General features: G+C 42.9%; 1 protein-coding gene across 1 annotated transcript in view; it reads right to left on the bottom strand.

Annotated features, from left to right (window-relative positions):
* Positions 1–4,669, bottom strand: part of HECTD2 (HECT domain E3 ubiquitin protein ligase 2) — a 69,390-nt gene extending 64,721 nt beyond the window's left edge. The window contains exon 1 of the mRNA XM_090279250.1: positions 4,527–4,669. Within this exon, the coding sequence (XP_090135376.1) occupies positions 4,527–4,664 (138 nt within the window). The 5' untranslated portion in view covers positions 4,665–4,669. The remainder of the gene's footprint in view (positions 1–4,526) is intronic.
* Positions 4,670–23,864: the final 19,195 nt, after the last annotated feature.

Raw genomic sequence — 23,864 nt, forward strand, 5'->3', positions numbered from 1 at the left:
TCACACTCTTCTTCCTCACTCCTCCAAACTAAGGACCTCCAATCACTACCATTGATTTCATCATGTTGTTTAGTTAAGAAACTCTAATGGCGTCCTTCTAACCACAGAAAAAAATGTCCACATTTCTCTGCTGAGTGGTCTGGCTCCAGCCCCCATGCAATGGTGCTCACCTCCCACACATTCCCAGCATGCTGCCATTGGGCTTGCTCTGTCACTTCCCGATTCTTCCCTTTGTGCCTTGTTCATGTTGTTTTCCCCACTGGATTGCTTTTCCCATTTTCTTTCTTCCCATCCAATTCCTATCATCCTTCAATGGCCAGCCAGCTTAAATAGCCACCCTAACTTCAAGGCCTTTCTACTCAGTTCTGCAAACACTAACTTCCTTTCTCTGATCTCCTACAGCGCAAACTGTTTCCATGGCTCAGTGTGGCTTTTACACACTGCTTTGCTTTGTGATGTTTTCCTGTGTTAGCCCTGCCTACCCTGAGGCTGGAACCTTTTTGGAAAAACAAAACAAAAGAAAACTCTTGTCCTTGTGTTTTCTGTAACATCTACCCTGAAGCTAAACATAATAGATGTTTAATAACTGGTAGTTACGTTTTGGCACCGTGGCTCCACAGTCCATTATAGACACAACATACACAGACTTCTCATTCTCATTCCTGGCTTCCTGGCAAATCCTCTCCATGCACCTTATGCTTTTCCTCAACTCTTCCCCTCACCTTCCACCTGCTTGACAAGTCTCCTGGCCTTCACTGTGGGCAAACTTCCCTTTAAAATCCAAATCCGGTTTCCTCCATTTCCTTTCACCTCCCTGAGCTAAGTAAAATCGGTCTCTTCCTTGAACCCACCTTCATTCTTTGCCACCCTCTGCCATGGAAAACCTCCCTTTTTCCTGTTTACCTGATGCAAAGGTTGAAGTAGACAAACTCATCCTCACTTGTCACTATTATTTCTGCTTCTCCTTTGACCATTTTTTCTTTCCCCATTCACCAACTTTTTTTAACTTCTGTATTACATCAGCAACTAATTTATACTACTTATTCTGCTCCACTCCAGTCCGTCAACCTCAGTAGATTCAATATTCAATCATCAGACCTTTGTACCCATGCACTACTTCAAATTTCTTATTCTCAACTCTGGACTCGCATCAACCCTCCACAGCGGAGAGGCCAAGCCCAAATACTGAGAGTCCTGGGAGGGCTCTATCTTAAGCCTCTTGGGCATCTCTAATAGAACCACTCCAACCGCTGTTTCTCTCACTCCCCTACCACACCTGCTTTCTGCTGTGCGTCCACACCTTTCACTAGTCCAGTTCAAATGCTGCTCCTACACTAAGTAGATTTGAGGCAGTCTCGTTAAAATACAGGTTCCCTAGAGATTCTCTTCGGTAAATAAAGTGTCAATTTTCAATTTTAGCTACACCTGGCAATTAAAAAAAAAAATGCTTAAGCCCCATGCCCAGAAATTGGTAGAACTGGCCTGCATTTGGCCCTGGACAAATATGGCTTTAAGCGTTCCCCTAGGTGATTCCTTTATGCACCAAAGATCGAAAAAAAATTGTTCTCTAGGGTGAAATCTGTACATTAAGACCTTAACATGCTATCAAGGTAACTCTGTGGTCCGTCAGACTTAAGACCATTGTGGTAGGTACTTCCTTCACACTTCGGTGATCTTAGGCTCAAATATTTTCAGTCTCCTCTTTCCAGAACCCTCAATCCCATCTGCCCCTGTTTTTAAACTTCACAACCTGGCCTTCTAGTGATTTTAGGGAGTTACCACTTTATTTCCAAATTCTCATAAAAACATGATACAATAATTTTTGGAAAAAAAACTAGTACTGCAGCACTACATTATTTGAGCCATAAACTCAGTCTACATAGAGTTGTTAACCTGGAGTAAAAAGGAAGAACTACTTAAAATGACTCACAGAAAAAAGTTATTGATGGCAATCAGGTTCCTAAGCAAACTTTCAGAAACTGTCTTTAATCCATGTGAAGGCTGAAAAACAACCAGGCGAGCTACTAGCTGTCTTTCCTTTCCTCCACACCAAGGCCTCCCTCACCGAGGGTGAACTCAGTTATCATCCCAGTGTCCCAGATTTCTTGCCCTCTCTGGAGGACCAAGTATCTATTTTCTTGACCTAGGTTTTTCACTTAATCACTCAGAATTCCAGATTTAGCAATCTCTATTTGACAAATAGTGTATATATACACACACATTCACATATACACATCATCATCATCCTCCCCCCCTTTTTTTTAAAAATTGATCTTGGAGAGGGAGACAAAGAGACACAAACAGGAGAGAGGAACATCAATTGTTGCTCCACCCATCCATTCACTAATTGGTTGCTTCCTGTGTGTGCCCTGACTGGGATCACAGGCCATCTTGGCAGGTAGGGATGATGCTCCAACCAACCAAGCGATTCACCCAGGGCCCTTTTGCTCTTCTAACTCATGCTGCAAAACCTGAGAAAAAGTCCTTTTCCCTCCTGTCATGATTCAAAACATCAGTGCTAATGACAAACCTGTCAATTCAAAGAGCCATAAATTCTGAATGTCATTTAAAAAAGAAAAACAAAAAACTGCTACCAACCCTGGAAGACCTTCTAAAGCACCTGAAATTGCCTTCAGAATCTCAAGTTTTTCTTTTCATCCCCCTTCTCTCCTAATTAAACCTATGTCTTTTCAAGGCTTAAGTCAGATTTTTAAAAACTTCTTGAACTCTCTTCTTCTGTTTGACTAGTAGTACAAATCCATAATCATTTACTCACACTTCCAAGTCCTGGAAGCTCTTGAAACTGAAAGATTTTTCCAACTCATCTGGTGACAATCCAACCTGATTTGAACTGATATTAAGCTACTTATAATCTGACTTCATTTAGTGTGAACACAGATATTTCACTGAAGAGCTATTAATATGCTTGATTATGGAGAACTAGCCAGGACCTCAGTGTGAATATTATATATATGTACTGAATTACCTTTCTAAAATCTGAAAAACTGAATTCCAAAGCCCCAAGGGTTTCAGGTAACAGTCTATAGACCTGTGTCCAGATTGTATCAATTCCTCCAAGTTTTTATTCCAGATCTTCAATTTTTTCTGTTACACTGAGATAAATAAATGTTTTTGGGAGGGTGCTCACTTGAGGACCTAAACCTATTCATATAATTGTTTCTGAAAGCACATGCATTCACTGCTTTCAACAACTGACTTAGAAGAGCTACTGTTGAAACACTAGCTATGCGCATGGTAAGAACTTCCTAGATCAGCTCTGAAAGCCTAAGGTACCAACAGAAGGAACTGGTCTTGCCAGCAGATGGGCGACAAATTCCTTCAAAGCATTTCCCAAAGTAATTCCGAACCATAACTCCGATTTTCCAATCAACTGCACCTATATTTTAAAATGTCATTTTATTACTGTCCACTTTGCTGCACCGATTTAACATAAAGAGCTCATTCTAACAAGTTCCAGTTATCACAGTTCTTACCTATTTTTGAAAAATGTAGTGAATAAAAAATTATTCTTGATACTTTAAAGAAGAATGAGTTGTTTTAGCAAGTTTTTAGTCACTTAACAGGGAGGTTTTAAGAAATGAACTGCAACTAGGAATAAGGGAAATGTATCATGCTCTCTAAACTTTTACTATCATATTTTGTCAGTCGCAGCTGCATGACAGTGGTCTTGAAATGTACTGAAGCCAACTCTCAGAAAGTATTTAAATATTATTTCAAATAAATATCTCAAAAAAATCAGACGTTAATTTTTTGTGTGTTTTCCGAAGTAACCAGCCATAACCGCCAGGAAAAATAGGGAGGGGGCTGCGTCATTACATCATCTGGCAATATGTAGTGAGAAGCCCAACAGCGCTCATCAAATAATCTTTAGGTAAATTCAACTAGGAAATCAACCCTGTCAAGCTTAGATAACTTGATTTTAAATAAAATGGTTAAAAAAGCCTCCCAATTTTACGTCACAAGTCTGTACCATATGAAAAATATTAATAAAACCATCACCGAGGCATCTACCTCCCACTACCCTGATCGCAACGGGAAGGTCAAAAGTGGAAACTCGCCGCGGAGCCCGTTCGATCTGAAGGAGGAAGGAAAGAAAAGCGGACAAAAAAAAAAAAAAAGGATAGTCTCCGCTCCCGAAAGGTAGGCAGGCAGGCAGGCAGCTCGTGGAAAACCCCCTCCGCCTGCCTGACACCTTATCCTCATCCAATAGCTAATGCCGACTCCAAGATCCTGGTCATTTTCTTAGGGAAAACGCACCACCCAAACCAGAAAATAACCGAAATCAGCCCGCGGACCCGGTCGCCGCGCTTCCCGAGGGTGGAGGGCGCAGCTGGCGAAGTGACCGAGGCTGTGCAAGACACAACTCTTTCATTTCGGCCCCAGGAAGGGCGGCGTGGGCGAATCACCCTGGGGATCCCCGCGGGAGACAGGGGCCCCTGGGGGCGCCTCGCCCTCCCTCCCGATCCCCGCCGTCGGGGCTTCCGCAGCACCCGCCCAGCACCTACCGCAGTCGCTCCGACGCCTGCTGACACCACGGGCGGCAGCTTCTCGCGCTCCGGCTCCTTCCCTTTCCTCTCCTCGGGCGCGGCCGCCGCACCCGCTGGCGGCGCGGCCGGCGAGGGCACCCGATCCGCTTTGCTCATGTCGGGTCGGGCGGCAGGAGCGCGAGGCGGCGGCGGCGGCCAGGCTGCGGCTGGGGATGGCGCTGGCGCTGCTGCTGCCGCGACCGCGAGAGGGCTCCGGACCGCCGCTTCCACCCGCAGCGCCGCACCGCCCCCGCCGCGCTCCGGCCCCGCGCGCTCCCGGATGCCCCGCCCCGCCCCGCCCACGCGCGCGCCCGGGCCGCTGACGCGGTCCCGCCCGCTCCCCCTTCCCAGCTGCCGCCCACGCGGGCTCAGGGACCCGCGCTCCAGGGACGGGGGCGCCGGGTACCGCCGCCCTCGCCAACGGCGACGGCCTGGGAGGGAGGCCCCGCAGGCGCGCCCACCGGGCCGCCCTGTCGTGTGCGCGCAGCGGTGGAAGACCGCACGGAGGGTCCGCACTGGAGAGTCCGGACTCGCGGAAGAAGGCGAGGCCTGCCCGAGACCCTAAGGCGACGGAGAGCGCCCCAGGGCGCCTGTAGGGCGGGGCGAGCGTGGCAGCGTCCCCGACATGGAACGCCGGGGCGGGCGCGCCTAGACCCGCGGGGTCCGGGCTGGTGGCCTTTTCGTCCCGAGCGCCCACCGGTCTGTCGAACGGCGGCCGCTCGTCCTGGCCATCCCCGTCCGCCCGCCTGCCCATCCTCACGAGACAGCCTTTCCTTTCTTAGGCTAGCGACCCAGTCTAGCTGCTCCGAGGGCCCCCATCTACAAAGGAAAAACCTGGGGAACACGGAGACGCCGTGGGCTCCACCTTCTGCACCACAGGGCCACACTTTCCATTTCTGTTCCTCCTGAGTTCCTCTGACTGCCAAGTCCGCCTCTCCCTTCCCGTTCCCACGCGCCCGCATCTTGCTCTCTCCCTGCGTCCCTTTGCTGCCTCCTGTCCCTTCCTTATCCTTTCCTTTTATAAGTTACGGACAGAGCCAAACTGCTGCATAATCCTAATGTCAGATCATTCAAATGGGTAAGAACTTTAAAACTCAAGAGGGAAGCTTTTAATCATGAAATTAACCCCCCACCACCAAGCCAATTTCCCTTTCTTATTGCCACCTCCTTTTCCTCTTCTCAGTCTGCGGGAGGGGTGGAGACACCTGCTGATCTAAGGGAAGGGAGAGGGTAAAAATGGGCTGTATCCCCTGTTAAAAATAGGAAATTTCTAGACAAGATGTCTTCGGATTTTTGGGTTGTGGCTTTGTTATTTGATTCGAGGTTAAGTGAATACTTTTCCGCCATTACCATTTAGTTCTCTTTTACCCTGCACTTCCCCTCCCCCACCCCAAGCAAGGTTGGGTGAATTTTCAGATCAAGGATACCCAGATCCAAATATAAGAATAAAAAATACCTCTGAAATAAACTGAAGGATGATGTTAATCTTATTGGTTTACATAACTCGGTTACTAGCATAACTAAATACTACTTATAGTGCATCATGAGTTGAGGTTGCATGTTTTTTAAACCCAGAATTTGAAACAAGCAGATCTGAAGCAAACAATGTAATGAATAAAAAAATTAGTATTCAAGATTACCTTGTAAGTTAAAATTCTGACTTTTACTTACAAAAAGGCTTTCTAATTTTAATATAGTTGCTGTCATAACTTATTTAAATGTTAATTAGTAGGGAGTAAGTGCCACATAGTCATCAAAAAGTGTTTTATTGCTAATTAGCCTTGGAGGGAAATTATGTATACATACATTACTTTGAAGCATTCGCCTCCTTATTTTTTAGTTCTTTTTCAGGATTTTCTTTCCTTCTTAAACCTCTAAAATACTCATCCTTTACAGAGAAATGTGCAATTATTTCATACTTTTAGCAGGTCAGTATGCTGATCTTTTGGTACAGCAATAACTCAGGTGCTATTTTATAAGCAAAAGCCTTTATTTTAACTACAAGATATTTTGTGCTGCCAAGCTACGTTGATAGACTAGGGGAAAAGGTATTCTCTTTCCTATTGTTTTCAACTAGATTTAGTAATTTGTGATTATAATGTTTGGATGAGAATTATATGGCTTATGGTTTCTCTTTTCATGTGTGAGACAAAATAAAAGTGTGTCTGTACATGTCACATTCAACAGAAGAAATGCTTAAATATTGGCAAAACAGACAAGTCAGAAATTTCAATTTCTGCTACTGCATCAGGGTAGATAATCCATTTCTAAACAAGTCCACTTGTGTTCCATACCATAAGTAATTTTTGGTATGTAACTCACTTCCTATTTAATTTACTGCTCTCAGTGCACCACCCCATCCCTCCTTCACACACATGCACTCCAGGATGGAGGGAGAAAGGGGCTCTGGAAAGCCACAGAGTGCTGGATCCAGGGGAACTAGTGGGTTTGAGAAACACATTCCCAACTGCCACCAACATGCTTCTGGGGGCCCAGCCGGGAGAGAGAGGGTTGGGGAGTAGGACATACAGAAAGTTCTATACAAAACTTTAGATAAGATACTTTTCAGCTATGCCAAATGTCCGAGAAGTGCAATAATGATGGCACCTAAGTATAAACTGGGAGTGAGGCAGGAGAAAACCTGCCAGATGGAAAACCTGCACTCATTGATTATACCTGTGGGGAATAGGGATTTGGAAGGGAGGCCTGGGAAAGTTAGAGAACTAATTATTTCCATGGAAGAAAAGGGAGGGCCAATTACAAGGTAATGAAAGGTCTAAATTATAGATAACATTCTATTGTAGTTATATACAGTAACACTAATCTAGTGAACAATAGCAAAGTAAGTTCTGACAGGTCATTTAGGAGTGCTTTATAACTAATACCTTAAATGTAGAAGAAATAGCTATGAAATAGTGAACTTGTTTTTTTTTTAAAGAAACCATCTTTTTCACATTTCAACGTGAGTATTGTCCCAAAGTAGTAAACTTGGGGAAATAAACGTATTTTAGCCATGTTGATATTGTTAGAAACATTGTTACAGTTCCTCAGGTTTAATGACTGTAGCCTTTTGAAATTACTATTAAAAATAGCTTTTCTTTATTACATAAACAATACATTGTCATTATAGAAAAAAATGGAAAATACAGATTAGCAAAACGAAGAAAATAAACTCTAGCTCTTACCCAATGTCAGACAATCACTAAGACCTTGGTCCATATCTATCATCAGCTGTCTAATCTGTCTGCCTGCCTATCTACCCACACACATAATGCTTCTTGATTTGTTTTTATAAAAACAACATATTGACCTACTGTTCGAATTTGTGCAACTCATTCTTTAGCATACCCCCAGTGGTATGGAAAATCTGACTTTAGAGAATGTATTTTTAAAAAAGTGCACAATGTTATATAGAGCCAAGATTGAAGAACAGATAACCTATCAAGCTTTATATTTTGCATCAGACCTCTCGAGTCTATTCTTTTTCTCTGGATTCCCATGGCCATTGATCTAGTCAAGGGCCTCAGATCTCTAACCCAAATTGTTTACATAGCTTGCCAACTGGTCTTGCCTTCAGTGTTTTGCCTGCTCCCAGAATGACTACCAGAATTGCTACCAGAATGACCTTTTCAAAGTACATAATTCCTTGACAGTCCTTTGTTTAAAAATACTTCAATGATCTTTCAAAGCAAAACTCCTAGCATAGCATTCACCTGAATTCTTCACAAAAAAAAGCCATTTTCTTAATGTCGTAATTAGAGTCAATTGTTTCTTTCTGCTGCTGGAGCATGTTGCACATCCTACATGCATACGCCTTTTAATTACACCTTAGTTATTGGTTACCCCGATAGGCCGTAACATAGAGAGGAAGGGCCATATCTAATTACTCCCCGAATCTGCAATATAGCACACTACCTGGAGTGTGCTGTTGAGGAGGCACTCAATAAGCTCAGAATAAAGGAAATAAGATATTTTCTTGATCCAGCTTGTTAAGGGTCTCCGAAGACAGTTTTTGCTACCTTGGTCCTGCCTGCAATGAGCATATGTGTGGATACGGTGCTACAATTCTATAAATATGAGGCTGCGAGCATGAGGATAAACATTAAAACACTTAGGACAGTATAGTGGAAAGATAAAGAAATTTGGGACATTTCTGAAATTGGGGAACTGATACACCAGCTTGGACTGCCTAACTCTGGATTTCTCATTTTGTGAGACAACTTCCTATCTTGTTAAAATCCATGTTAATTGGTTTTTCTGTCATTTGCAGCTAAACACATACCTGTTACACAGCGCACACACACACAAACAAACCCAAGAACTGTTAAATTGGTTGAGCTCTGACTGGTTTAACTTGTTATTTCACTTGTAAAGACACAACCTTAATCAAATAAAATGTATCATCTTAATTCTAGGATTAGTAGTTAAGAAATTATAAAAACCTCTCTCTGTAAAAGCATAAATGAACTTCTTCCGAATTAGAAAAAATGCCCCAGTATTTCAACTCAAGATATTTGAAAGAGTAAAATTAGTAGCTGTGAAAATTGGCTTTTAATTCTGGCTCTTCCATTGTTAACTAATTAATGTGGCCCTGGTAGCGTCACTTCATCCTTGAGTTAGCTTCCTTAGTCTTGCATGTGTAAGGGGCAAGGAAACTGATGACTCCCAAACCAGTAGAAAATAATTAGCAGCAAAGGGCAAATGTAATGAAAGGGTCTCTGAGCCAGAGTTAACAGTATTAGCATATTTACAAATCAGAAAAGGGGCATTCTGGAGCTCAGCACAAATGCTTCTGAGGTCAAAGGATATCTGAGATCAAACTCTGGGAAATGGGAAAATGTAACTAGACAGCCCAGCAAACAAGATAGAAAAATTTCAAAGAAGAGCTGGAGACAGACCTATAACCAGATCACCCTCAGTTAATTATCAGCCTCAGTTAATTTAATTAATCGCGTTAGATTGTAACTCCAGAGTATCCAGCATGGAAAAACAGAGAAGAAGATGGAGGGGGAGAGGGGAAGGGGGTCTTTACTTGCCTTAGGATAAAAGCAGCCAGCTCCATCTTTTTGGTGTGCACCTTAATTTGGCTTTTAGGCTGCGCCCAGAGCTGCAGATCTGTGAATAAACAACTGCCTCAGTTTACTGCTCAAGTCCTATGTGTTGGTGTTTTATCGTGAGCATTTCTCACACATGGGTATTATGAAAGAAAAAAACATATAAAAGTGCTTTGCAAATTATGATGCATTTTAATAAATGTAAATTAACCAGCACTTACTGGGTAAGTACTAAGCACTTTCTCAGGACTAGTTCATGTATTCTTCTCAGGAACCTACTTTAAATAATGCTCAAGAGACTCACCCTCTTTTATAGATGGGGAAATTAAGAAATTATGTCTAGTAAACTGTACAGATTCATCACATAAAGCACAGAATAGTTGCTCAAAAAAAGGTTTATGGCAGGAATTGATGTGCATTTTATTCCTTTTGAGGACCTGTAATTGCATACCAAGTAGGATGTTATAAACTCATAGATTTGGTCACAATAAAGGATTGCTACTGAAGGCCTATCCAGTGCCTCCCTGTTGCCTGACATTCTAATAGGATATTTTCTGCTAGAGATACTGGAATAATTGACATTTATTAAGATTGCAATCCAAGGTAATAATCTTTGGCTAATGACTTGTTTGCCTCCAGAGGTTTTTGATGACAGATACAGAGAAGATCCCTCGTCTACTGCAAACTCTTGGCCTACAGGCTGAGAAAACATTATCGAATGGCTGAATGTTAAGTGCTTCAGAGACTCTGCTTTTTGGGAACCTGCAAATGTTACTATGTAACAATTATGCTTTGATCAGGAGAGCAACAGAGGACATTCTGGAAAGATTTTAGTAAATCCTGTGTTGAAATACAGAGTTGATTTTTAAAGGGCAGGCAAATATGAAATTAGGGTTCCTAATATCACTATTTAGGCGATAGGCATTAGCACTAATGAGATGCACATACATGGTAAATTGCTTCCTGAAACAAAGTAGGCGCATTAAACTTTCCTTGGGTGACTCTATTTATTATTATTTTTAAACTTTATTTATTTTGAGAGAGAGGAGAAGAGAGGGGGTGAAACATTAATGTGAGAGAGAAACATCGATCGGTTGCCTCTCCTACATGCCCCAACCGACCGAACCTGCAACCTGCAATCCAAGCAAATGCCCTGACCAGTAATCAAATTGGCAACTTTAGCTTTGTGGGATGATGCCCAACCAACTGAGCCACACTGGCCAGGGCTGGGTCAACCTATTTCTATCATATTTTTCTTCGTAGGAAAGGGTGTTCTGCTGTATGGGGATTGCCAGCACGAGGATACCTTCCAGAATATCTAGAAGTTCCTAGCTTCAGGGTCTGTACTGATGCATTCTGATGATCGTGTACTATTGATTGTTTCTTATCTCTGATCCTTATATCATCGTGAAGGAGCTTTGCTTAGGGACAGAATACTAAATGGCACTAAAGCATCTGCTTCTTGAAAAAAAAAATGGTATCAACAAGGAAGCTCATAGTGGAAGTCAAAAAGGTCCATGACTACCTTGAAAATCATGGGCTTTTATAATGATACTGATTACAAACCTCTTTTGGAAATCCATTTTTTAAGATCGATCTGAATTCTTAGTTATGGCTCTGTTATGTTGGCAGATTCCTTTTTCAATTGCTGCTGCTGCTGAGACCCTTGTGTATAAGCCTGGAAAAGCCAGACTCAATGTGAATGCTCCCAGCTCTTTCCTGCTGTAGCAGTTGTGCCACTGAAAGTTTTAATGCTAGAAGGCCTTCCTGATCACCTGCATCTGGTTGTTAGAATCAGTACTTCCCTCACCAATTAACCAACATTATTAATCACTTACTATGTAGCGGGCAACAGACTGGACTAGGTGCTTAAGGTACAAGAATTATGACACTCTCCCCCAAGAAGTTGACACTGTAGTGCAATGGTCCTCAAACTTTGTGTGCAGCAGATTCTCTGGGCAGCTTATTGAAATGCAGTCCTTCAGACTTTACCCAGAAATCAGGGTTGTCAAGCTGCAAAATATTCAGGTGGTGGTGGGGGAGGGTAGGCCTTCACACTATCTTCTGTGGGACTGGTACCATCTGTGTGACTGTAGAGTCTGCAAAGTATAGCGGGCATTGTGGTGTCTTTCCAGCGTCCATTTCCCTTTCTTCTGGTGAATACAGACTCCCTACCCCCACCCAATGTGCTTTAGGAAACCATGTCTCCGTGTCTGGTTATAGGAGTTGGCACACGGCTCAGAGTTAGTCAGCACAAATCCATCTCTTGATAACAGTATTTGGCTCAGGAATGGGTACATGACCCAGTTTGGTGTAACAAGAAGTGAACAAACATTTTCTGGGAACTTTTAGGGAAGGATGCGTCCTTACATAGGGAACTTCCAGGAGCAAGCTGCTCTCTCTTCAAAGCTGTGGTAGAGGAAGCAAGTGCCCTGGGGGCTAGGGACACCTCTCTTCACAATGAAGCTGATACCCTGGAGGCTGGAGAGAAAGAAAAGAAAAGGAACCCAGTGTTTAATGACATTGGGAAGCCACTCAACTCCTTTGACATTAAGTTCTCTTTCTGTGGGTGTTTGCTTTTATCTGCCTGTTTGTTTTGTGTTACATGCAATGAAATAAGTCCTAGCTGTTATGCAACATTGAGGTGGACCCAGGAATTCTCATTTCACACAAGCTGCTCCAGGTGCTTCCGAAGCAGGTGCCGATGGGCCTAGTCTAATGTTTGTGTAGATACCATTTTCAGAGGGCAGAGGTGTTTGCCTCATAAACTTTGTTTGGAAACCCCCTAAGGAAAATGGGTAGATTAATAAGAAAAGTTTAACTAAATCATATATAATGAATTCTGTTTAGAAGATTCGAGTCATTTGTTCATAATATATTTGCCATAGATAAATGCTCCTGAAATGTAAAATCATACACTTCCTGCTTTGCTCTCATAGAAATGACTTAATTGAAACCATGACGACAGTTGTTAAGACTCTTATGTGGTGAAGTGGAGAAAATGGGCTAGGAGTAATCATCTCTTAGTGAAAATTGAAACATCACCTCAAATAGTCAATGGTCAGATCAGAAAGTTTAAACAAAACTCACAGTTCCTTTATTCTTCAACTCCGTAAAAGTTAAAAAATAATGCTGTATAAGAATTGATATACACCATTATGTCATCTTGGCCTTTCAGATATCAGCTCATCATATCTATATTCTGTCAATAAAATAGTGAAATACTAAAATTTAATGAATGGCAGATTTTAAAAAATGGCCAGAAGAAAATTATTTATTAACCTATATCTTAGAAGATTAGGCATAAAAAGTTTTCAGTAAATGACAACTTATTACTATTAATATTCTTTGTACTTGAAGGTGCTCATTGTATATGTGATTAACCTAAAAAGATAACTTTTTTAAGGAGAGGACAGGAAAGAAAAGGGACCAAACAATCTTTAAAAAGGTTTCTGTAAAACTCCAAAGTGCACTTTTAAAAGCCCTCCATTGGGTGTGTGTGGGCAGGGGAGGGGGAGAAGACCCCCTTCAATTAAATAAAATGGCGTCATATGATTCTAAAAACCTTCTCTGTGGCATGGGTCCAAAATCTTCCTGTCTGGCAACAGAGGTCTCTAAAGGACCGATTGCTTGGTTAGTAGGGTAGGCAGAATTTCTGAATGGTCCCCAAAGATGGCCCATCCTGCTATCCAAGCCCTGTGAGTGTGAGGAGAGCTCACTTCCATGACTGTGTTCTGTGGCACAGCTGACCTTCAGTTAGGGCAATTGGCCAGGTGGACCTCATCTAAACACAAGTCCGGAAAAGTGGAGTGCTTTCTCTGGCCAGCGGCAGAAGTCAGAAAGACTCACAGTATGAGAAAGATTCCAAACGCCATTGCTGGCTTTGATGATGGAGGAGGCTGTGAAAAGGCAAGGAGTGACAGAGAGTCCCCTGTGACGGCCAGCCAGGAAACAGGGACCTCAGCCTATAACTGCAGGGAACTGGGTCTGCCAACAGCTTGAATAAGCTTATAAATGGGGTCTTCCCAGAGCTTCCATGCAAGAGCCAGCCAGCCAACACCTTGGCCTCAGCTTGTAAGACCCTAAGCAGAGAACCCAGCCAAGGCCCCCTGGACATCTGACCTACAAAATGGTAAGATAATAAATGGGTGTTGTCAATAGCCATGGTATTTTTTTTTTTTTTTACACTGCAGTAGAAAACTGATACTCAGGAAAAATGCAGCCAGAATATTCAAGGTAAAATCATCCTCAGAATGCTTCTAGTCCACCTTTCCTAGACAGAGGAGGGGGTATAGACACAGGAAAGTGTGAAACTACTGGCTATTTCACACTTTTAAAAGCCTACATTAAGCCATATGTTTATTATCAAACACTACTACACAGATTTACTTGATGTTGATAACCATCAAGTTTCACTGTTTTGAGCTGCACTAGAACTTGGGCACCACTTGGGCAGGTATGCAGTTTCTTTTGTTTACCTTTATCCGAAATACCAAGAATGGAACCTGATACCCCAGTAGGCACTTCAACATATATTGAAAAAAAAAGAAAAAACAAATAAATGATTTGGTTAGAATGATGTCAAGCAGCATCATAACAATAATTATTCAACTATTGCCAATTATTTATGTTTTGAATGCATTTGAGAGATAATAATAAACTTATTTGTATGTATGAATGCAGTTAGATTGGCCAAAACATTCAAAACATAGGCTTCGTGGGCAGAGGAAAGTAATAAAAGGGACATTAGCTTTTAATTTGTTTCCCCCCAAATCATTATTTTCCTCCACACCCCACCCCTGAAAATACAGATGAGGGAACTAGTGAGGTTAAATCAGGACAAGCACACTTTAGCTTCTTGTGCTTCACAGGTGTTGCGTTTTTTACAAATTGTAGGCAAAGACGCACCACCACCCCCCCCCATCGTCAGCAAAAAAAAAGATTATGACTTGCTTTATTGTGATACTACTTGCTACGATATGGTGGTCTGGAACCCAGCTTGCAACATCGCTGGGGTATGCCTATATGTAACTGTTAGCTGGCACTGGCTATAAATGTTTATGAAAGAAATTTTTTTGATCGAACAAGAATCTATCCCAAGTTTAAAACTATAGTAGTAAGTGCTACTGCTAAATCAGCTGTGTGAAGAGGAAGTGGAAACAGACTTAAAAAAAACAAAATAGCAGGCTTGAGATTCACAGTTATTGCAACACAAACTCAATTCCATTAAACAAAATTTACTCAACACCTACTATATGTAAGATATTAATAGACACTCTTTGGATGATGAGGATGAACAAACATGCATTGACCGTGTAGGAGTGCTAGTATAGGAGGGGAGTAAAAGCACATACATACATAAATGTAACACGAGGAAGGATGTCAGGGAGACACAAAGGACTGTGGGAGTGAACTGGCTGGAGAGCTTGAAGCTGGGAGGGTCAGGAAGGGTTTTATGGTGGAGGTGCCCTCTGGCACCATGGCTATGATCACTGGAGTTTCTTCTCAAGTTGATTTACATTTATAAATGAGGTATCTCATTAGAAACTTGTCCCTTGAATTCTTGTCCCATCAAGGACCTGAAATCTAGACAGAAGGCAAACCAGCTGTGGTATAGAACTGCTATGCCGCAGAAGTACATATGCAGAAACTTTTTAGATTGAAAGTTGTGCTTGATTTGTGTTCTCTCAGCACTAACCCCATAAATGCATATTCTCTTGTCCCTTGGTATTTTCTTAAATGCCATGATGCTTCACCCTGGGATGGATGTGATGGGTCAAGTGTTTTGAAATGTGGAAAGATAAAGCACTAATACTGAGATAGCTGCTGCATATCTGAGAGGAACAGGAGCATCTCCAATATCCTTGGTAGCTTATGGTTTCTTTCCACGTCAGGCAAATTAATCCCTTGACTCCTTGGCACTCTGGCAGTTAGCCTCTATTTCAAGTACTCTTTTTACGTTTTTGGAATGTTTCCTCAAATTTAGATACAGAATTGAATAAAAGGTATGGTAAAAATATACAAAGACTCTGAGGAATAAGATACATCTTTTCAAAAGTTACTTCTCTTATTCAGCTGGAACTGCATGAATGGTGTTTGTAATCTTGATCACATTGCCCTCTAGTGGTGAAATAAGGGTGTAAAGCGCAATAAACATTTCCTTCCAGGTAGTCTTGTTTATCATTTATTGAGCATCTATTGTATGCTTAGCGCTGAGGTAGGCTCTGAGAATACAGAGATGTTGTGATAGTTCCTACACTTGTCGATTTCTTGGTCTAGGAGTTGAGATATTTAGCCATAGCACAATGTGAAAAGGAATTACAGCAGAGGTATGTACAAATATCTGTTAGTATGCAGAGGAGGAAGTGATTAATTTTCCCTAAGTGTGTCTGGCAGGGCTTTTCAAACACATTACACTTGAGAATGACCTTGAAAATGCATAGTTTTCCTGTTGTGTGTGTGTGTATTGCTTCATGATTGAAGGAGTAGCCTCAGTAAAGAAAACTAATCCTTTATTAACTATTAAAATGCATGATGTGTTCAGTTGACAGCTTAGTACCTTTCATGTGAGATTCAAATATGCTTCATCCTGATGTTATAATCCTGCTTTCCCACCTAGTCCCATAAAATACTTCACAAATACATAGGTCATACATTAGAAAGGCTGAGACATACTAATAAAATAGGCATTTACATCATAGTCAAGGTTTTGTTATATCATTATAATAAAAATATATATTATATCTAATGTAAAATACAATTTATATAATATTAAGTAAATTACTGTTTCTTAATAGTAATTTAGCTTACTGCTATAACAATACATGATAGTTGCCATCCTCCCCTTCTTGGATGTATAATACTGATTTTATTTTACCATCACTTTTTAAATTCTTTCCTTACTTGTGGGGAAAAAAATCAGAGCTTGAAAAAAATACACGTATTTAACTATCAGACTTGAGTGGCTTGTGGATTTGCTGACTTACTTTGAGGGTGAATATCTTTCCCCTTTGCTGTGCAGAGAAGGCAGCCCTTTCCTGGCTTCTGGGCACCCAGCCAACTCTTGTGCAGGGTCCTGGACTGTCCCCAGCTCAGCCACCACTGGGCTGCATGCCTCAGGCAATTTCTCCTGGTGCCCCCTACCCACTTTCCAGGTCTGTGGAATGAGTCAGGGGTGGAGGTGTAAGTAGAGTAATTGGCTGTGACCCAAGATTCTTTCCGTTGCAAAAGCAGCTTTCTGTAAGGGAGCAAACATGGGTTCTGAAGGCAAACAGACTAGAATAAAATCCTGGCTTTGCCACTCACTAGCTGTGTGATATTGGCAAATGTCTTGCTCTCTGAGCTCTACTTTTCTCATCTAGAAAATGGAGATATTGATATCTACCTCCAGGATTGCTGGAGGGATTAATAAGACTGTATGGAAAGTGTATGGACCAGACAGAGGGATCAGTAAAGATTCATTCACTTCCCAACTCCCTTCATTGATTGTAACAAGCATTCTCCATTCCAAACTTCCTCTAAGATGCAAACACAATAGTACAAGTTTTATGTGTAATTATGTTTTGCCAAAACTGCCTAAGATATAAGAAGGTCCTGACCATTCGAAACTCACCTGACCCTGTGAGGAAGGGCATCCTGACAACTCTCCCATTGTTTACCGAGAGTCTACATTGTACCAAATGAAGTGCTGGGGATAAAGCACTCAGTGGCCGCCCTCCAGAAGTCCCTGTCAGGTGGGAGGAGGCAGATGAGTAAACCAGCCACAATTCAACTTAGTAAGTGCTATGAGGAGGAGGAGGGTGAGAAAGGAGCTCGGAGGAAGGGTAGCGAATTCACGTTGGTCCTCAGAGTGAAGTTGGCCCTTAAACTGAGTCAGGAAGGATAAGTAAGAGTTTCTCTTGTGGGAAATGAGAGAACATAGGCATGGGGGTTGGGGTGGGGAAAATGGGAAGGGGAGGGGAAATAGAGGGACACTTTTCCAGAAAGAAGAAACACAAATTATTGAGGCTAGAAGGCCAAGTCTGCATTGGTGATCAAACGAGTCTTCCAGGCTGTCATATTTGGGTTATTTATGTGTATTCTGGATGCAATGTTGTGAAATGAAGCTCAGGTAACCAAAGCTTCTTAGAAAAACTGTAACCTCGATCTGAAACAGCTTAGCCATGTTCCAGTTAAAACTGAATCAACATGATTAGTTAAGTCACCAGTGTCTCTAATCCTAAACAGAGTAGCAATAGTTGTCCATGAAGTCATGGTGTCAATACTATTTCATATACACTGATATTCCTGTGATGTATTTTTTCTTGAAGAAAATATATTTTCTAAACTAAAAACCTGCTTTAAAAGTGGGAAAAGTTCCTTAACTAACAATACGATATAAATTTTCACTCCATCTTGGCCCACTCCATCCATGCACCCCGCTCTTCAGCAGCTGCGGCTGCCTTGGATCCATCCCTCCTTTTGCTTAGCTGAAAAGGAAGCTCTCACACATCAGATTGCCTCAGAGACCAGGGAGGTCAGTGAGCATGCAGCAGCATGATGAACAGACTTCCAAGTCATGATGGTGGTGGCGTTGTGCTCTGGGACATGGAAGATTTTTTTTCTCTCTCTAACTTGGGTAGGCATAAATTCACTTCTCTAGCCTTAATTCTTGGCATGAACAACCAAACATTATATTTTTAGAGTCCCTTTTTTGGGGGTGAACGTTTCTTGTGTAGAACTTTTCCTTCAAAGATAACTTTGGCACTAAAAATGTATCAACTTATTTTAAATCCTGGCCAGTTTCAAAATATGAGTGGGTGACTTAGGAAGGACCTATATTTAAGAAATAACAACGGTGTCAGTACAATTCAAGAGACTTGGAAAAGAACTTACACCACACACATGTACACAATCACACACGATCACACGCACTCCTTCAGTCCTCAGAAATTGAAATTGACTTAACACATTGAGATTATGTTATGTTACTTGGGTGTTTCTTTTAAATGCCAAGGAATAAATTTACTTTGGCATTAGAGACAAACATTTCTAACCCACAGAAAAGAGGGCAGGCAGTTTGGCCTTAACAAGTATTAGAGCAGAATTACTGTTACAAATGCAACCCACCCCCAATACACCAGCCCCCTCTTCTTCCTGCAGCTTTCCTCCATGGAACACCAAAATCAATACAACAATTAAGGTGGAGATTCAGGGTATGTACCAGTCATTCTGTGTGGTTAAAGAATATGCCTTTGCAAGGGTAAAATGAAGCACCCCAAAAGCGTAAGTACATGTTTGCACATATAATTACTTACATTTGTTTGCATTCCTCATTCCTTTTAATTTCTCCTCCTGCCTCCCAAGTTTTGAGAAAGAAATACAAAATTATTTTTCTATATTTTATCGAGTGCCCTTCCGGATGGGCTGCTATAGTCCTTGATAGCAGGTAAACAAATACTAGACTTGAAGTGACTGCTTTATTTCTGAGTGTTTCATGGAGTCCAAAGCAATGCAAAAACTCAGTTTAATGGTTCTGTGCACTTACAGGAGGAAAATTAATCTACTGATATATACTAGTTTAACTTGGGCAATTTTCATGTCTAAAAACAGTAGAAAGGAGATTATCTTTTAAAATTTCAAAACTCATTTTTCTTTGGCCTCAATTCCTGACATGTATAAAAATAAAGATAACCCATAATCCCACAGCATAGTGATAATCATTGCTATACACCTCTATCATATATGTCATTTATTTATGTATAATATAATGTGTGTGTGTGTTAGATATGTGTATTTGTAAGACATATGCCAAGTCACCCACATCTATAGGGCCACAATGACGTGGTCACCAGACCAAGGCTGCAAGTTTTCCAAAGCACTGCATGTCTGGACACTTGGCTGGGTTGGAGTGTCCCTGGGATGTTCTATGTTCAACAGCTCCTATTGCTTTGCAGTAGGATTGAATAGAAGCAAATGGAAGCACACTGCAACTAAGAAGAGCAGCTTCTTCCTCCCCCAGTGTCCCTCCAATGTTCTCTGCTGATAAAGCTTAACAATGTGCTTGCTGCAAAGAAAAAATGCTTAAAGGGTCCATCTGCATCATCACAGAGCAGGTAATGGAAGCGTGTACAGTAGTCCCTCTTTATATCGCGGTTCACTTATTGTAGCCTCACTGTATAGCGGGATTTTAAAAAATATTATATTTAATTATTTGTCATGGACTTTTTTTGCTATATCGCAGGATTTTGTGGTGCTATATACATATGTTGTTAAAGTTACATAGGTTTAAGAGTGTAGAATAAATGTAGGTTCCTACTCGCGGGGGCGGGGGGGGGGGAGGGAGGTCTGGAATGTAATACCCGCAGTAAGTGAGGGAATACTGTATTTGGAACTGAGAGGCAATAAATTGATAACTGGCCCGCCACCTGAGCAGAGGGGAGAAAAAAAGTTCTCCAGACCACCACTGTGGGTGATTTGAGGAGGGTCAACTTCACATAAAAGTAGCCCTCCTTTTCTTTGGTTGCCCTGGGTAGAGTGGGTGAGGCCCTGTGAACTCTCAGCCCCTCATTATCTGTCCTGGAAAGTTCAGCGTGACTGGAGGGTCTCCCATAACTCCCATTTGCTCAATCACTTACCAAACTTTCAAAAAACTTTCTACAAGGATAAAAAATTCCCTCTTCAGTGGTTGTGGTCTGTGGGCCTTCCAGAATATGGGCCCAGACAGGAGCTCCTCTCTTCCTCATAGGGCTGAGTAGTCACCTCTCCAGTCACAGTGAGACCCTCAGAGCCACCTGGCCATCCTTCGCCTCCTCGTCAAACCTTTATCAGGTTCCCCACAGCTGTTCTTTCTCAGCTCCCCCACTTCTGCCTTTTCCCACGTACTTCTCAGAGGGACCCACTCTTGGCAGGTGACTTGGCCATCTATTTTATCAAGACCTCAGGCCACCTGATTTGAACTCTTTAGACTGCTCTTCCTTCTGCCTCAACTTTTCTTTTTCTTTTCATCTCTCAGAGAAAAAATACCTGCAGTGCCTGCCACAGCCTTGCTGAGTGGACAGGATCCTGCCTTCTGGCTGTAGTTGATTACAATCCGATTCAAAGCCAGACTCTCTAAGACAAACTATTTTTCAAAGTCACTAATGACCTCATTCTCTACTAAATACAAGGTACTCACGGGGCCTCACCTTTCTCCTGCCACCTGTGTGGCCGTTCCTGTCCATTCACCTTTGGCCTTGGATCAAACTGAAAAGGGGATGGCAAAGGGGGAGACACTTGCACATCCGCACTCAGTGAATGTATGGTTTCCTTGGTATAGCAAACTGTGCCCACAAAACAATAGAACAATCGCCAAAGAAAAATTTAGTAAAACTCTAAGTAAAATTGAAGATCAAAAAAGAAAAATGAGAAAAGATATTAAGCAATGAATATTAAGTAATTATGACATGCTCAGCCCCAATTTTGATGTTATAGGAAACAGAGAGAAAACATAATGTTTGCTTTCAAGAAGTTTACATTTTAATTAAAGATCCAAAGCATAAGCATATGGAAGGATGATTGAATGAGATAGTGGATAGTGAATTTATACTGCAGTGGATAGATAAATAGTACACAAAATTGGGAGAGCATCAGATTGCCTTATGTGTATATACTATTTTGATCATTCTTAGAGGACAGCCACATAATAATGATCATTTATTGAGTGTATGCAAAGCCTGGCTCTGTGTAGATTATTTGCCTTGCTGTTCATAGGTTGAATGTGGAAAAGGACTTCTCCTGAGGTCTTGGAGTTTTAGATAAGGCCTCTCAGCCTGAGAACAGTAGATGCTAAGTAGCCCCACATCCCTGCAAGACTGAGAGGGCACCAAACAGACCTGCCATTTCTCACTGCCGTTACCCACCTCTAGCCTGTGCAGGGAAGACTGGAAGAGAGAGATGACTGACAATATCATTGAGGCAGAAGAGTTATTGACTTCTGGATCTACGGGTAAGCTCTGCACTCCACCTTCCCCTAAGGTGAAATGGGATCAGAAGATGACTGGGGTGCAGCAGCAAGAAGAGACTGGCCACTTCTGCCTCTGCTGGCTGCTAGTCATGCTGCAGACACTGGGCTGCTCTTTGCTTGCAGATTCTGAAAGCTGGAGCTGCCCAGCATGGCAGGGGAGGAGAGACAGTGTGGGTGACGGCCCGCATGCCTGGTATTCATATGCAAAGATACACATGATTTTCCTGGGTCTGTTAGATGTTAGGGAAGATCACCGCATTCCTCCCATCTTATTGAGACCCCACTGAAAAGGCCTTCTTACAAGAAGAGGCTATGTGTTGTGTGCTGCTGGGTACAGGATCAGGGGCCAGCTGTAGAGTGCATTGCCTTGTTTAGGGAATTGTATGATGCAGAGGGTCTCTGAGGGGGGCCTCCAAAACATTCACGCGTCTGCACAGAACCAAAGAGCCAGGGTTCAGTCTTCTCTTACATCAGAGCGCATCAATGGCGAACAGAGCACCAGCTTAATAAAAGGACTTGGCCAATTTTCTTCTCTTTTTCCCTTCCTCTGCTCTGACTCTGGAAGACCCAGAGCAGGCAGAGGGGAGTGGGAGAGCAAGAAGGCAGGAAAAGGTGGAGGGCAGCAGGTCCAGAGCTGTGTTCCAAACCTGAGTGGGCGGGGAGGGGGGAGAGTCAGGGAGAGGGAGAGGCTTTTAGGTTTGTAGTTGGACTGGGCTGGATTTTTCAGTATTTGGAAGTGAGATTTGTTATTTTACCCAAAGTTTCTAGAAACCTCTTGTCCAAGGACCAGGAAAGGGAAGTTGCTGTAACACAGTGAAGCCAGGAGCTGGAGAAAAAGAAAACCCTTTTCTGATTTATCCTTCCACAAGTTCAGGTTGTTAGCAAACTGTTGGAAAGGCAAAGCCCTGTGAAGTATGATTACTATTTAATAACACTGAAGTTCAGAGAAGTCACGTTCCCCGCCCCAGGTCACGCGGCTGGAAAGTGGACGTCTCAGAGCCGAAACCTTGGATCCCGTGTGGCACCACGGCGTCCTCGCCTCATCGCTGCCCACTCTGAACGCAGCAAGTCCGAGGCTGGTGTTTTGGGAAGTAAGAGCACAGGTGAGGGCACTGCAGGCAGGTACGAGTCCCCACATGGGACCAAGACGGGCTTGAATGCAGAGGCATCTGAGCTGGGAAGTAAAGTCAGTTAAGGTGGAGCCCGGTTGTCGAGATCCGGGAGCGGGGCCTGGGTCTCACTGCCCCTGTAGGATTCTGAGTCAGCAGGCAAGGTGAGGCAAGTCACAGAGACTGGTCTAGCAGGTGTGAGGGGAGCCAACTCGGAAAGCGGGCCCTCTCAGCAGCCAGCACATGTGATGATGACAATCAGAACAATGAGACCAATGACGATGAGGGTGGCTAGAGAAATGGGCAGGACAGGATGACACACTTGATGGAGGGGACAAGGGAGAGGCTTAAATAGCAGGTTACTAAAGGAAAGAAGCCATTTGGGGCTGTCCCTCTTCTATTAAGGTAAACAACTTGAAGGGCAACCTGTCAGTCAAGGCTGCTATTAAGAGCCAGGGGCTTCCTGGGAAGGAAGATTGGCCTAATCTCGTTTGGCCTTTCTTCTGTTCTTTTCCTTGAATGGCAATGCAGGGTGAGTGCTAATGCCTGTGTCCAGACAATTCATAGAGGGTAGTGCCCAGGAAACATAGCGGGCTGCCAAGTCATAGCACACACAGGGGGATGTTCACTGCAGGGAACTGAACACAGGAAGGGTCTGGCTGGGGATGAGATTTTCCTCCCCTTTCCCCTTTTCCTGAAACATGGCACATAGCCAACTCCTCTCTGGGGTCAGGCACGCACTAAGCAAGGATAACAGAAAGGGGTCTTTTGTTGTTCCAAACTTCTGCTACTAGCAGGGACTGGAAACTCAAGCTCCCCTCTTGGAGGGATAAAAGAACAGGAAAGCAGGCAGAATGACATGATTGACGGCACAGACCAACAGCCGAGGAGGGAAAGAGATGAGACCAGAGAGCAAGGAGCAGAGGTGTTTGAAAAGCAAGAGGTGATAGGGAATAAGAAGCACTCAGTTAAGGTGGGGAGGGGGGCTCCCCAAGGCCCTGGGAGAGGGGTGACAGTGTGGGTGGCCCTGGGAGCTGAAAACAAAGGCCAAGTGGGCGGGGTGGAGCTCTCAGTAGGGTAGACGCTGCTGGGATGAGAACAGAAGGTTTGAAGGAAGTTACTGTTCTGAACATTCTTCTGGACGTGTCAGAGCATGTGGCTCATCAGCTCA

This window comes from Furipterus horrens, unplaced genomic scaffold, assembly GCF_987537825.1.
Source record: "Furipterus horrens unplaced genomic scaffold, mFurHor1.1.pri manual_scaffold_5, whole genome shotgun sequence".
In the NCBI taxonomy this organism is placed as follows: domain Eukaryota; kingdom Metazoa; phylum Chordata; class Mammalia; order Chiroptera; family Furipteridae; genus Furipterus; species Furipterus horrens.